The 13,439-nt window shown below is 43.9% G+C and overlaps 1 protein-coding gene across 2 annotated transcripts in view; it reads right to left on the minus strand.

Annotated features, from left to right (window-relative positions):
- LOC144770593 (tetraspanin-4-like) overlaps nucleotides 1-13,439 on the minus strand; it is a 212,166-nt gene that overhangs the window by 43,877 nt on the left and 154,850 nt on the right. For both annotated transcript variants that reach the window (XR_013598946.1, XM_078655250.1), the window contains exon 5: nucleotides 4,592-4,666. Coding sequence is in view for 1 of the 2 variants with exons in the window: in XM_078655250.1 (XP_078511376.1) it covers nucleotides 4,592-4,666 (75 nt within the window). In the remaining variant the exon portion in view is untranslated. The remainder of the gene's footprint in view (nucleotides 1-4,591; nucleotides 4,667-13,439) is intronic.

Genomic DNA, 13,439 nt, shown 5'->3' on the forward strand with positions numbered 1-13,439 from the left:
GAACGAAAAGGCATCAGTCCCTTATTTCTGAGTTAAAAAGACTTTCTAAAGGTCAGCCAGCCCACAAAACGAGGATTTTATGAATCTTCACACTTTTGCTAGTTTCTGTTTGAACGTACAAATTAATCGAAGGACATTAAAAAATAATTTGAAGAACTTGGAATTTTTCTAGCGGTGTTCCCTCTACTTTATCGTCATACGCATATACTTTGTTTGATCGAGCTGTAGAAATCATTTGTGATTAAAGTGAATAACCCTGTTTTTGTTGCTTGTCTGGTTCGAAATGTATAATTTCCACAAAATGTTATCAGTTACCTAATTCTTTTCAATTGGAGCTACTTTCCGTGAACTCCCTAAGAAAAAAAACTCTGTCCTGTTCCTACCAGACTACAAAGCCCATTTAAATTGTAAAGATACATAGAGGGAGGCCTGACACCAGCATAACCGCGACCGCTGCGGGGGAATGCGTGTATTCGCCTTGACCTCGGTCCAGGCAGCACTCTCCCCGGCAGCTCCGCCAGTTGGTTAACTGCCGCCAGCAGCCCTCAGAAGCAGAGTTCGAGCCTCGTGCCTGACTCTGCCACATGTTTTTGTGCTCTTGAAGTCTTGCATTGCCTCAGCTTGTGTGTACTGTAATTGGTTTTGTACGTGTCTATTTCTTCATACAGGTTCAGCTTCTGCCCGCTTCTCTTCAGCGCCTTAGCCCTTCCCAACTCCCGTTCTACTGACGCTCCTGCTCCTCTTAGCCCCGCCCCCTGACCAGCCACACTCCCGCCTCCTCCTCGAATCCCGCCCCCTCCCCTACATAATGGCGACCGCTGCAGGGGAGCGCGTTTATTCGCCTTGACCTCGATCCAGGCAGAACTCTCCCCGGCAGCCCCGTCAGTTGGTTGATTGCCGCCAGCAGTCCTCAGAAGCAGAGTTCGAGCCTCGCGCCCAACTCTGCCACAGGTTTTTGTGCTCTTGAAGTCTCCCATTGCCTCAGCTTGTGTGTACTGTAATTGGTTTTGCACGTGTCTATTTCCTCATACATGTTCAGCTTCTGCCCGCTTCTCTTCAGCGGTAGCGCTTCCGCCCTCCTGTTCTACCGACGCTCCCACTCCTCTTAGCCCCGCCCCCTGACCAGCCACACTCCCACATCCTCCTCGAATCCCGCCTCCCTCCCCTACATAACTGCGACCGCTGCGCGGTCGTGCAGCGGGGGCGCCGCTGCAAGCCCGTCTGCGCCTGTCCGCGACCCGACCACGACCAGCACCAGGAACCCTGGTTCTCCTGGTCCTCACCGCTACAACTCCGCCAGCCTCCACGTGCTCAAACCCAGGCGCCTTCACCAACTGCGTACGAGCCTCGCCAGTTAACACCCAAGGACAGTTCTCGTGCGGACACTGCCGTAGCTTTCACCGTCTACACATTGCCAACAGTCAACAAAGGATCGCCGACGATTCAACCCACTGAAACCCTGAACTGCATCCTTCTCAACATGCGCTCCCTTCACCAACACGCCGTAGAGATCTGGGACATGATCAACACGCTCTCACCAGATGTCGCATTCTTCACTGAAACCTGGACCAACACCACCTCCGTCCCTGACATCGCCACAGCCATCCCTGACGGCTATAAGTTCCAGAGAAAGGACCGCCCGCACCGCCCGGGTGGAGGACTCGCCATCGCAAACAAGACCTCCCTCTGACTCTCCACATCCAGCTCGAACGACCCACACTCCAACACAGAGCACCTCCACTTCCAGATCCAGACCAGCCCCAGGACCACGCTACCCGGCACACTCATCTACAGACCACCAGGACCCCGCGCCCAGCACACTACCGCCATCGCCGAGCTCGCCGCACCCCACGCCATCACCTCCACTGACTACCTCCTGCTTGGAGACCTGAACTTCCACCTCGAGAACAGCCAGGACCCCGACTCCACCGCTCTCCTCGAGAACCTCGCTATCTTGGGACTGAAACAGCTCGTGAGCACTCCCACTCTCAAAGCAGAACACACCCTCGACCCCATCTTTGCGGAAGGATCAAACATCCGTTCTGCCCCACCACCAAGCCCTCCTGGACAGACCACTACGGCGTCCATTTTACTGTCCAATACCACCACCACACCCAAATCCTACCCTGCCCCCGCCTCGACGGAACTAGAGTAAGGTCAACAAGGAAAACCTGAACTCCACCCTCCTCCAAATCCCCCCCAAGGCTACAACCGACACCAACTCTGCAGCCAGGGAATTCCACCACTGGGTCACCTGCTGCACCAACAAACTGGCACCTCTCCGACACTGCCAAACAAAGCCCACCTAAGGCTGCCTGGTTCACCACCGAACTCCAAGAAGCCAGAAGCACCTGCAGACGTCTTGAAAAAGCCTGGCGAAAGCTTAAGACCACGGAAGCTCATAACAAGCACAAGATCGCCATGAGGGACTACCACCAGAGTATAAGAAACACCAAAAGAACCTTCATCAGTGAGAAAGTCAAGACCAACGCATTCAACACGAAGTAACTGTTCAACGTCATTCAGCAGTTCGCTAAACCCTCCTGCGAAGCCACTGACATCGCACCCTCCCAGGAACTCTGCAACAAACTCAGCTCCTATTTCCACCTAAAGATCAAGGCTCTCTACGACAATTTCAGGGAGCCGACAGAAGACAGCACCACAATACCCACCACCACTGAGAAGCCACTCATCACCACCTGGGACTCCGCATCCGTCGAACTCATCTCCTCAACCATGAAGAAAACACACTCGGGAGCCCCAACGGACCCTTGCCCCCCGCACATCTTCCACAGAGCCGCCACTGCCATTGCTCCCAAACTAGCCCATGCTATCAACTCCTCCCTTGCATCCGGCACCTGCCCCGACGACTGGAAACACGCTGAGGTGAAACCCCTCCTCAAGAAACCAACGGCCGACCCAACTGACCTTAAGAACCACCGGCCTATTTCTCTCCTCCCTTTTGCAGCCAAAATCACCGAAAGGCTCGTGAACGCCCAACTGACCGCCTTTATCAAAGAAAACTGCATCCTGGACACCTCCCAGTCCGGCTTCCGCAGCAACCACAGCACCAAGACTGCCCTCCTCACCGCCACCGACGACATCCGCATGATGCGTGACCAGGGCCACAACGCAGCCCTCATCCTTTTAGACCTCTCCGCAGCATTTGACACCGTCTAACATCGCACACTAGCCTCCAGGCTCCACAATACGGGAATACAGGGGTCCGCCCTCGACTGGATCCGATCCTTCCTCTCCGGCAGAACCCAGAGGGCCAGACTTCCCCCCTTCCTCTCTCACCCCACTGACATCATCTGCTGAGTGCCCCAATGATCTTCACTAAGCCCGACACTCTTCATCATCTACATGGCCCCCATCGCCCCCATCGTCAGACAGCACGTGCTCAGCATTATATCCTACGCTGACGACACCCTGCTCATCCTCTCCCTCACCAACAACCCGGAAAACACCAGACTCAGCTTCCAGGAAGGAATGAGAAACGTGGCATCCTGGATGAAGGACAGCTGCCTGAAGCTCAACTCCGAGAGGACCGAGGTCCTCATCCTCGGACTTGCCCCTCTGCCAAGGACAACACCTGGTGGCCCTCCGCCCTCGGGATCCCACCCACCCCGACAGACCATGCACGGAACCTCTGCATAATCCTCGACTCCTCCCTCTCCATGAACCACCAAATCATCACTATCTCCTCCGCCAGTTTCAACTGTCTCCGGGTCCTGCGAAAAGACCTTCAAATGGATCCCCCCCAACTGTAGAAAGACCGTTACTCACGCACTCATCGCCAGCAGACTTGACAACGGCAACGCCCTCTACGCCGGAATCAACAAAACCCTTTTACGTAAGCTCCAAACCATCCAAAACGCGGCCTCCAGGCTCATCCTAGGGACACCGTGCCACGAACATATGACCCAACACCTGCGAGAGCTCCACTGGCTCCCCATCGAGAAGAGGGTTACCTTCAAACTCCTCACCCACGCCTACAAATCCCTCAACAACATCGGACCCAAATACCTCAATGACCAAGTATGTTTCCACGCACCCAAGAGGAACCTCCGCTCCGCCGACCTCACCCTGGCAGAGGTTCCCCGCATCCACGGAAGCAGAGCGGGCGGAAGGGCCTTCTCCTACACCGCAGCCATAGCATGGAACGCACTGCCTGTAAGCATCAGACGCTCTCCAACCTTGCACACATTCAGGAGGGACCTCAAGACCTGGCTCTTCTACTGACCGGAGCAGCCATTCACCCCCCCCCACCCCCCCCCCCCCAGCCCTTGAGACCCTCTGGGGTGAGTAGCGCGCTTTACAAACCACTGATTGGGCGGTGGAGAAGAATGGTTAAATGATTACGTGTTTCTCTAGTATGTATGAGGAGTTCTTGGGTACCTCATCATCATTAGCGGGGTCTGTAGTTAGAAAATTAACTGTCCCATCACAAAACCTTTACATCTCAGGACACAGACTATGATAATTTTCCCACTGGATCAGATAAACTACATTTTTATAATATTTTCATAAAATGTTTTTCCTGGTCTAGGGGACTGGCATTGGGTAAACAGGGGAAAGTTTCCTGTACCTGGTCCCTCGATGTGATGAAGAGGAGCATACCCACGACTTCAAATAGGAAGATAACCAGAAGAATGATGAAGAACTGTGAAGACAAGGAAATAAGACAGAAATCGAGGAAACGATATATGATTTATAAAAACATTTGATATATAATGACAATTACTCAAACAAATGTGCTACTTATTTTAAGAAAAAAAGGCAGAGTTAATCCTTCCAGGATAGAAACATGTCACCAAGAGATTACACAGCTCCCAGCCGTTAAGATTTTAACCTACTGAGCAATCTCACCAGAAGAAATATCATGACAAATAACAAATGAAAAGTAACATTAAGCACACGGAAAAATGCTGTGAGACTGCCCTAATCAGGTGATTCCCCTATGGGCTGTTACCACTAAAAGACTGACGGGGTTTGGGCAGAGTCAGTCGCATGAGGCATGGGTTAACTTGATGTTTCTTCAGCTTTCCAGACTTATCAGAAAACAGTGAATGCCCAGTTGTCTGGGTGCACCAATGTCCCTGAGGCTGCTTCCCTGATGATTTTGGTTTGGAACAATGGACCTCCCTCAGCAGAGAGAATACCAGCCTTTATTGGCAAGACAAAATTATTCTGCGACAGCGCCTCCCTCCTAAAGTATCTATACTTTAAATATGCGCACTGACCAGCCACAACCATTCATCTCAGATTCACAGTCAATCTGAAATAGGTTCCGGACAGACTGTACATAAAGCAGTCTGTTAGTAGGGCTGCTATTTTTGAAGAGTTGTCCTAACAACATGGTCAATTGCGTTCACTGGGCAACATCTGAGAAGAAAGAAAAATGTATCCCAGTGTGGCAGCCCAGCATAGGGCGCCCAAGGATCAAGCTACAACCTCTAGAGTCCAGCCCACACTCCAGGATCTGTTTGAAGGCATCCAACCCCCCACTGACCAATTGCAAAATGGCTCATTCAGGTGGCATTGTAGGTTGATGAATATAAGTTTTGCCAGCTCCCACAAGGTGTTGAATTGGCAGCCCAGGAAGCAGGTGGGGTCCATAGTTCGAGAGGCAAAGCTGCCAGACATGAAGACAGCCTATGGAGTCCAGTTTTTTCCCAATCTATCTGAAGGGTCAGTGGGAAAGGCATCTGATTTTCAAGGAAGAAGTCCGGACTCTTGTCAAGAGTCCAGTATCAGTATTATGACGGAAAGAAGGTTATCAGCCTCCGAGTCATCATGTTTTGAGCAGGCATAATCCTCAATCTTCAGGCAGTAGGAAGATGCTCTGTCAGATGCATGTCATCAAATCAAGCTTTGACCTTTTCTTTTGCCAATCATTTGCAAACCACATTTCTTTGAGAAAGGGGTTTCTGCTTCCTATGACACTTTTGGCGTTTTTTCTGACCTTTTTAAAAAAAAAAATTTTAACAAAGTTTTATTACTTTTCGATATTACATTGCAACGTTGGTACAGTACATTTACATCAACTTTATGCAGGTTACATGCGCTGTGAGATATTGCATAATGGGCTTTAAGAGCCATTTTCTGACCTTTTGTAATAGTTCCTTGTTAGGAGACTTACCTGAAGGCAAAATAAAACACTTCGGCATACGTCTGTGATTTTGACTAAAAAACTGCCTGGAGCCCTGCTCGATATGGCTTTTGAATGCATCGAAAAATGAAAGTTGCAAGCAATAGCTTCATGTTCTGAACCCAAACACCACCTGCAGATGTCATGTTGGTCTGATAAAAACGGTGTGCTGTGGCATCGGTGCCAGGGTTTAACCACTGAAATATTAGGAGTCATTTGACTGAGTCAGTTTTAAAATACTGAGGAATGCGTCAGAGAAACACAGAGAGAGATCTGGACCTGCATAAATGAGGCGCAGTAAAAAAGCAACTGACGCCAGCATGTACAGTCTTCTCCTTTTCCTCATGTTCAACCAAGAAGAAAATAGAACATGCTTGCATTTTTCAAGGACAGTGCTGAGTTCCAGAAATCTAGACACATTCCTTTCTAAGTAATCAGTGCTGTATGGAGGAACAGAAAAGTTAGGGCCTTATTACAACTCCCATGGTACTCGGGGTAGTAACACTGCATGCAGTTACAGATAGTACAGGATTTGATATTGTCATACCATGTTTGCGATGGTACCTTGGAATGGTAGCATAGCAAGACAGTAATAACACGTTCAACTCTGTTCTGATATCAATAAACTGCTCGTTCGGCCTGGCCTAATGGAGTGGGAAAAAACTCTTGGTGTGATAATCACCATATCTGAAGGAATCCTGATTTAGGGTCATAATCACATGTCGGTGCCAGGAGTGCGATACTCTCACATTCTGCTTTCTTTATTATTTCAGTAGCATTCGTCTGCGAGCTAGGAGTCCGCACAGCATAAGACAAGTTCCACAGGTTTGCGAAGGAGGCAATCTTTGCTACTTTCCAAGTTTCACATCTGTTGAAACAAGTCGACTGAGATTTATCCCCCAAAAACTTTTTTGATTGGAAAATATTGCAGCCTACTACTGTATAAGATTTTAACGCTTTATGATGTCTCTCTTGCAATGATCAATAAAAATATAAAAAAAAAAAAAAAAGGAAAATATTGCAGCCCAAGCACAGGTTTCTTTTTTGCAGAAATTTCCACCAAACGTTTTTTAAAACATCTCCATCTTAATACATTGATGATGATGAAGTTTTAAAACAAAACCATGGAGCTGGAGGAGACAACTGCGCACCGCCATACTTTAAACACAGCAGCACATCTACAAGCACACTTTCCTCCAATGCTCAGTTAAGTTAGTATTAACAATGAGTTCCTTTTACTCAGTGCCTCTAGCTTTTCTTTTGACAGCACATTTGTTCTAGTGACCATGGAAACCTTAGACCCTTTTCCTTTCTTTGTGTATTTATCTGCTCAGAATCTCAAACAGAAATGTTGTACAGACGTTTTCTCAAAAATGGTGCATGGAACTTGCATTGCTGTGTATAGCGACAACAGTATCACTCAAGGACCACACAGGATACACAGTGCAACATACATTAATCCTTGCAGTAACCATGGGGTTCCTTGTCAGATTAGTTTTAGTTAGGGAGGACAGATGTGATAGGGAGTTGGGTGCCCAACAACTGGTGATGCCATTGTGGAATGAAAAGTTAAGTGTATTCAGGAGCGAGTCTGTGCCGGTGTTAAGTTGCTAAGAAGGGTCGTACAGTAGAATTGCCAATGCGTATTTAAGGTATTAAGGCAGTGTTGAGTTTGGGTGAGTATGGGGCAGGCTGATGTATATTAAAGGACAGATGCCTTGGACTGCTCTGAAAATGGGCAAGAGCCACCAGTATTGGTATCTGTTATACCCTCTGCATTCACCCTGCCCTGCCGGGAACCTGCGGTGTTGTTATTGGGAAAGGTTGGCAAGGCAGAGGGCAGAGTTTATGACATTTCCAAGAGTTCAGAATTAATGGGGGGGGGGAGCAGGAAGTAGAATATCTACATGTCCAGTTTGTTGAGGTGTACAACATAAGACGCTTGCGGCAGAGTATAGGGTGAGGTATTGACTGGTTCTGTAAATGTTGAGCAGATGTTGTGATGCAGGTGAGAGACAGTTTATTGGCCTACTGCACTACATTTCTGAGGGCAGAGAGGAAAGAAAACTGGAAAAAGGGGAAGAAGATCGGCGATGGAACAGTTTGGGGTGCTCTGGATGTGGGAAAGAGATGGCTGCAGTCTTGGTGGGCAAAAGCATTGGTCAACAGAGGTCTTCTGGAGGCAAGTTTTGGAGAGGATGCCTGTTAATGTGCAATTGGAGTGAGGAAATTAGTGAGGGGAAGATGAAATTCTTGTCTCATATACAAATATCTAGAAAAAAAGTCAGATATGGTGATGACGTCATGGGAAAGGTTGAGTTTAGGTTGATATAGTGATCACAAATGGTGCGACCTAAGGGCACCCGCTGATAGCCAGGTGAATGTTGGATTGTGTGGAATTGATCGAAAGGGTACCAGGGGATCCAGGAGAATGCTCCACAGCCATGGTTCGGAAGGTCTAACCTTGACTTTTCAACAGTACATGGTGGTAGTTGATGGAGCGAGATAGAGAATAACTTTTTATTCCAACTCGTGAAGTCATACTTCCATAAAATAAAATAATTCTATTAATGATTTTTGATGTATTTGTACTAAATCAACTTAGATTAAACTTATACACGCGGGAATATTAACACATGTGCTCATAAATGTGCGTTACCGTTGCCTCTTTTTGTTCGTGTATAAATAATAAATTAATTTTGTCATTCTGTCATGTCATAACTAACTGCAGCTGAATTTTAAAAGTGGCATGTGCTTATTTTGCTTTCCTTGTCTATGTGATGTCATTCTACTCTCTATAGGTGCATAAAGGATTTCGTGGAATAATGAAGACTGGTAGATATAAAATGCTGCTTTATTTGTTTGCTTTGTGCTAGGTAACATTAGACTAATGGGTGGGTTAAATAATTAGCAAACAAAGGGTGGAAACAGAATGAATAATATTTCTTTCATTAATTATTTTCTTGTGTTTGTTTATACATTAGAGAAATTAAGTTAACTGCTTTGGGCCTGGTTCACTCGAGTTTACTAAAAAAGATGAATTTAATTTCTGCATGAAGTCTGAGATGTCCTTTCTAAAGTTTTCCATCGAAGTAACATTTGTTGAACTGCGATGAGGCTCTGACATTATTCTGGTCGGACGTGGCCAAGGTCAGGAACCGGCAGAAGGATCATTTGATAACTTGGCATCCGAGGAAGTGAAATGAAACCAGTGAAAAACTATGGCAAAATTGTTGCAAGCAAAGGAAGCCTCGGAGCACGTACAGTAGAGACAATGGAGTCTAAGAAAGTGACGGAACTGATGTTTTGAAATTATGGGGTGACATGTCACTTGTCACTTATGAGCCAATGGGACATCGACTTTTGCAGAAAGTTTTACTTTTACTTAGATTAGCTTAGCGCAGAAAGGTATAAAGACCCATGTCCTGTGGATGGGTCACGCTGCTGCTTTCTAACCTTTGGATGAGGGTGTCGTGCTGTCGGACTTTGCTTGGAGCACGTAAGATACTCTGAAGACTTTACCTTATTTCCATTTATTTAGCTAATTTAGGGACTTAGGTTTTGAGAAAATGCTAAACTTATAATTCTTTGCAAATAATCTGAATTCTATATGATGCTTTCAAATATGCTTACAATGATTCTAATAAAAATGCATAAATAAAACTATATTCTCATAATTCAAATAAATAGCTAATAAAAACTTACTTTTGAAACAAGCTGGTCTTGTTATTTCAGGAGTGCAGGTTATCATTAGCTAGATGCCATCGCCATGGTGGCCAATTAAATAGTTAGGATTTGTTTGAGTGATGTCCTTATTTACCGTGGATGTATATAAATGTATATAAGTTGTATATAAGTTTAATTAGGCCACATGATTCAGTTGGTCAAAATATGTCAGGTTTTATTAATGGGTCCATGTTTTTAAGTGGTGAATTTTAGAGTGTGTGGTGAAGTTAGGTAGCGTAGTTTATGACATATTTTCTATAGGCCGCTGGATCAATTCTTCTGGTAGCAGAATTTGATGGTTGCTATGGTAATCAATGTATTATGGTATAGATATAGGATCGATGTTTAACACATGTTGAGTTTGTTTTTTGTGCTATAAGTGAGTTGTACCGGTACAGATAGTGTGATGAGAAGGTAGTCACACAGTACATTTGATCTGTTTCAGAGTTGTGGTATCGTCGTGTATCACTAGTGTTGTGGCCGTGCAACACATGTTAGGGCTAGGTGTGAATGTTGCATAGTGAGGATTATCTAAGAAATTTGAACAGCATGAGAATAGGGACAATGAGCCCGCTCTAAAACTCACTGTGATAAGAGTAATAGTATATATTCGAGCTTGAGTGAAGGGTAAGATAACGTCGGTACATGATTATCTATAAACAGGTGAGAGTCCTGTAGGGATACATGTTTCATATCTATAAACAGGTGAAAGTCCTGTACGGATAACGTCGTGTATTTTACTAACGGTGCATGATATCTATAAACAGGTGAGAGTCCTATACGGATTTCATGTGTGTTTGATTTTAGGGTCTTTCCGTTTGAAAGTGCGTGATTGTTTTGTAATTGTGTTCAAGTTGAACTTTTGAAATAAGTCACTTAGTTGTGCATTCTGGAGGGAAAACGAGTTCATTAATTACTTGCTTGAAGGGTAGAGTAAAAAGATTACTATACTGGCAAATGTGTATTCTGTGAGAATAGCGTCGTCTATTCCACGTATAGAATTCTTGTATGATTGAAATTCTATCACTTATTAGAGAAACAGACAGATGAGTCTTTCTTGTCATTGTTAAAATTAATTTTCATCGAAAAGGCGTTCTCAAAATGGCGCTGTGAAAAGGTTTTGTGAAGGAGGGGTGAGCGCTGAGAGTGAGACGCGAGAAACCGCAGCTGCTGTGTACGTCACAGAGCCGCGCTGTGATTGGGTGACATACGTCATAAGCTGTGTTCTGATTGGCTCTTGAATCTCTGATGAGCTGTAAGCTGATTGGCTCTTCAGTAAAAATCTATTCCTATTGGGTGAGCAAAGTGGTGACGTAACTAAATCCTGATTGGCTTGTTGGTGTGTTTCGCGCACGGATTGGCTGATTTTACGGAACATCCCGGAAATAATTTTAAAACAATTTTATTAATTGAATTTGATTCTTAAAAATGAGTTATCATTTTAAACATGTTGAGAAAAAGCCTACGTTGTTTCAAAAACTTAAAATTTTTATTTCACCTGACAAGAAAATAGAAACGCGAGGTGGTAAATTACTTCATAAATATAAAACACCTGCAGCATATATGGAAGGTGAATATGGTTATCAAACTGTTTTGTGGTTTGATATTTGGAAACACTACACAAAAGATGATGGTGTTTTAACCTGGCCGGATGATGGTTCTTTTAATGTAAAAGTTTTAAGAAATTTAAGAGAAAAGATGAATGCTCTTGTACCAAAGCCAAGACCTACTCAATTTGAAGCTTTAGTTGAATGGGAGGATGAAATGTTTCAACTACAAAGAGAAGCGAGTGGTATTAAAAGACCTCCTAAAATACCAAGCTATAGAAGGGAAACTCATGAAGATAGAATGCGAATGTGGAGACAGGGAAGCATGAGCGATGGACTTTATTTAATTAGAGAAATGGTTTTAGGATCTCCTAGTGAAAAAAGAACTGAAAAGAAAAATAATGCCCCATTAGAAAGTGAGACTGAAGATGCAGTTTTAGAAGAAATGTTCACTTCTAATAAAAGAAATGAGCCTTTGAGACCTCCTCGATCATGGTCTACTCCGATGGTTTCTACAGAGACTACACCGAGTGCACCTCCGATTAGTGGATCTTCTAAACTATATCCAAATAATTCTGAATCTTTTGAAACTCCAGAAAAATTAGAAACTGGGAGAAATGCTGATGTCTGTATTGGAGGTAAACATTTTTCGCTAATTCCAAGGGAAAGGGAAGCTCCAAAAAACTATATGAGAGAAGTTAAAATTGAAGAAGTTGAAAATTCTTCTGAATATTTCCGATCAAAGGAAGAATTAATTCGGCAAATGACAAAAAGCATGGAAGCTGTGACAGTTCCAGTAACGATTGGTCCTGTTCAGCCTGTTTTTGAACGAAATGAAATTAACAAAACAGGTTTAACAATTCCTCTAAATGCTGAAATTCAAAAGGTTGCTGAAAAACTTTACTCAGATATATCTGAAGTTAATTCGGGAAAAACGAGAATGCCTGATCTGACTTTTAATGAAGGTTCTTTTTCCAAATCACCGATGGGTGCAGAATCTGATGCTGAAACTTCTGAAATTAGAAAACAAAATTCCAAACTTGATGTAGCAAAATTAAAAGCTAATTTGGAAGAGTTAATTATTGGTACAATTGGTCCTGATAGTTTAAAATTTTATCGTGATGATGAACTCCTGTTCATCTGTAAGAGTATTCAGTGGAAAACAAAAAATATGATCAATTAGAAGAACTGGCAGCAGAACTTGAAATTGAATTAAACAGGCAAAAGAATTTTGGAAAACATTATAGATTAGATTTTACAGAAAAGGATATTGAACATTTGAATTCAATGGGAAGAATAATGCATATAAAAGAATTAATTGTTTACATCAAAAAATTAGGTGAGTTGAGTAAGTGGAGAGTAAAATGGACAAGAAAGAAGGAAGATGAGAAATTAGAAAAATTGTCAAAACAGTTTCCAATGAGAGAGATTGCAGGTGGAGGATATGTTCATATCCCTTGGTCAAGACAGGACATTCTGTTGTTTACAAATGACTTTCCTAGATTAAGAGAAAAGCCTGTTGAGTGGTATCGTCAGGTAGACAGGTTTATAAAAGTTTCAAAAGTTCTGTGGATTGATCTGGATGGATTTTTTGACATTGTTGTCCCATCAGATCTTTGGACAGAATGTAAAATTTCTATAAGTTGGCCAAAAGAGGAACCTGAGCGAAATAAAGAAACAGGTGCTCCAGCTCCAATAGTAATGGATTTTTATGAAAAAGTGATTTTATGGTTAAAACAAAAAATTCCACCAAAAGAGGTTGACTGGGTTAAAATAGATAGAACTAATCAAGAAACGAAAGAATCAGTTCATTCATTTTATGAGAGGTTACTGTTAGTTTTTAAACAATACAGTGGCTATGAGAAATTGGATGAAAAGGATATGAGTCATTTTATCTATAGATTCGTTTATGGTCTCAGACCAGAGGTTGGAGAAATGATCAGAAATAATATTGTTGGTTGGCAATCACTTTCAGTTGATGACATTTTAAGAAAAGCTAAATACTGCAGTGA

The sequence above is a fragment of the Lissotriton helveticus genome, chromosome 7, assembly GCF_964261635.1.
Source record: "Lissotriton helveticus chromosome 7, aLisHel1.1, whole genome shotgun sequence".
Classification (NCBI taxonomy): domain Eukaryota; kingdom Metazoa; phylum Chordata; class Amphibia; order Caudata; family Salamandridae; genus Lissotriton; species Lissotriton helveticus.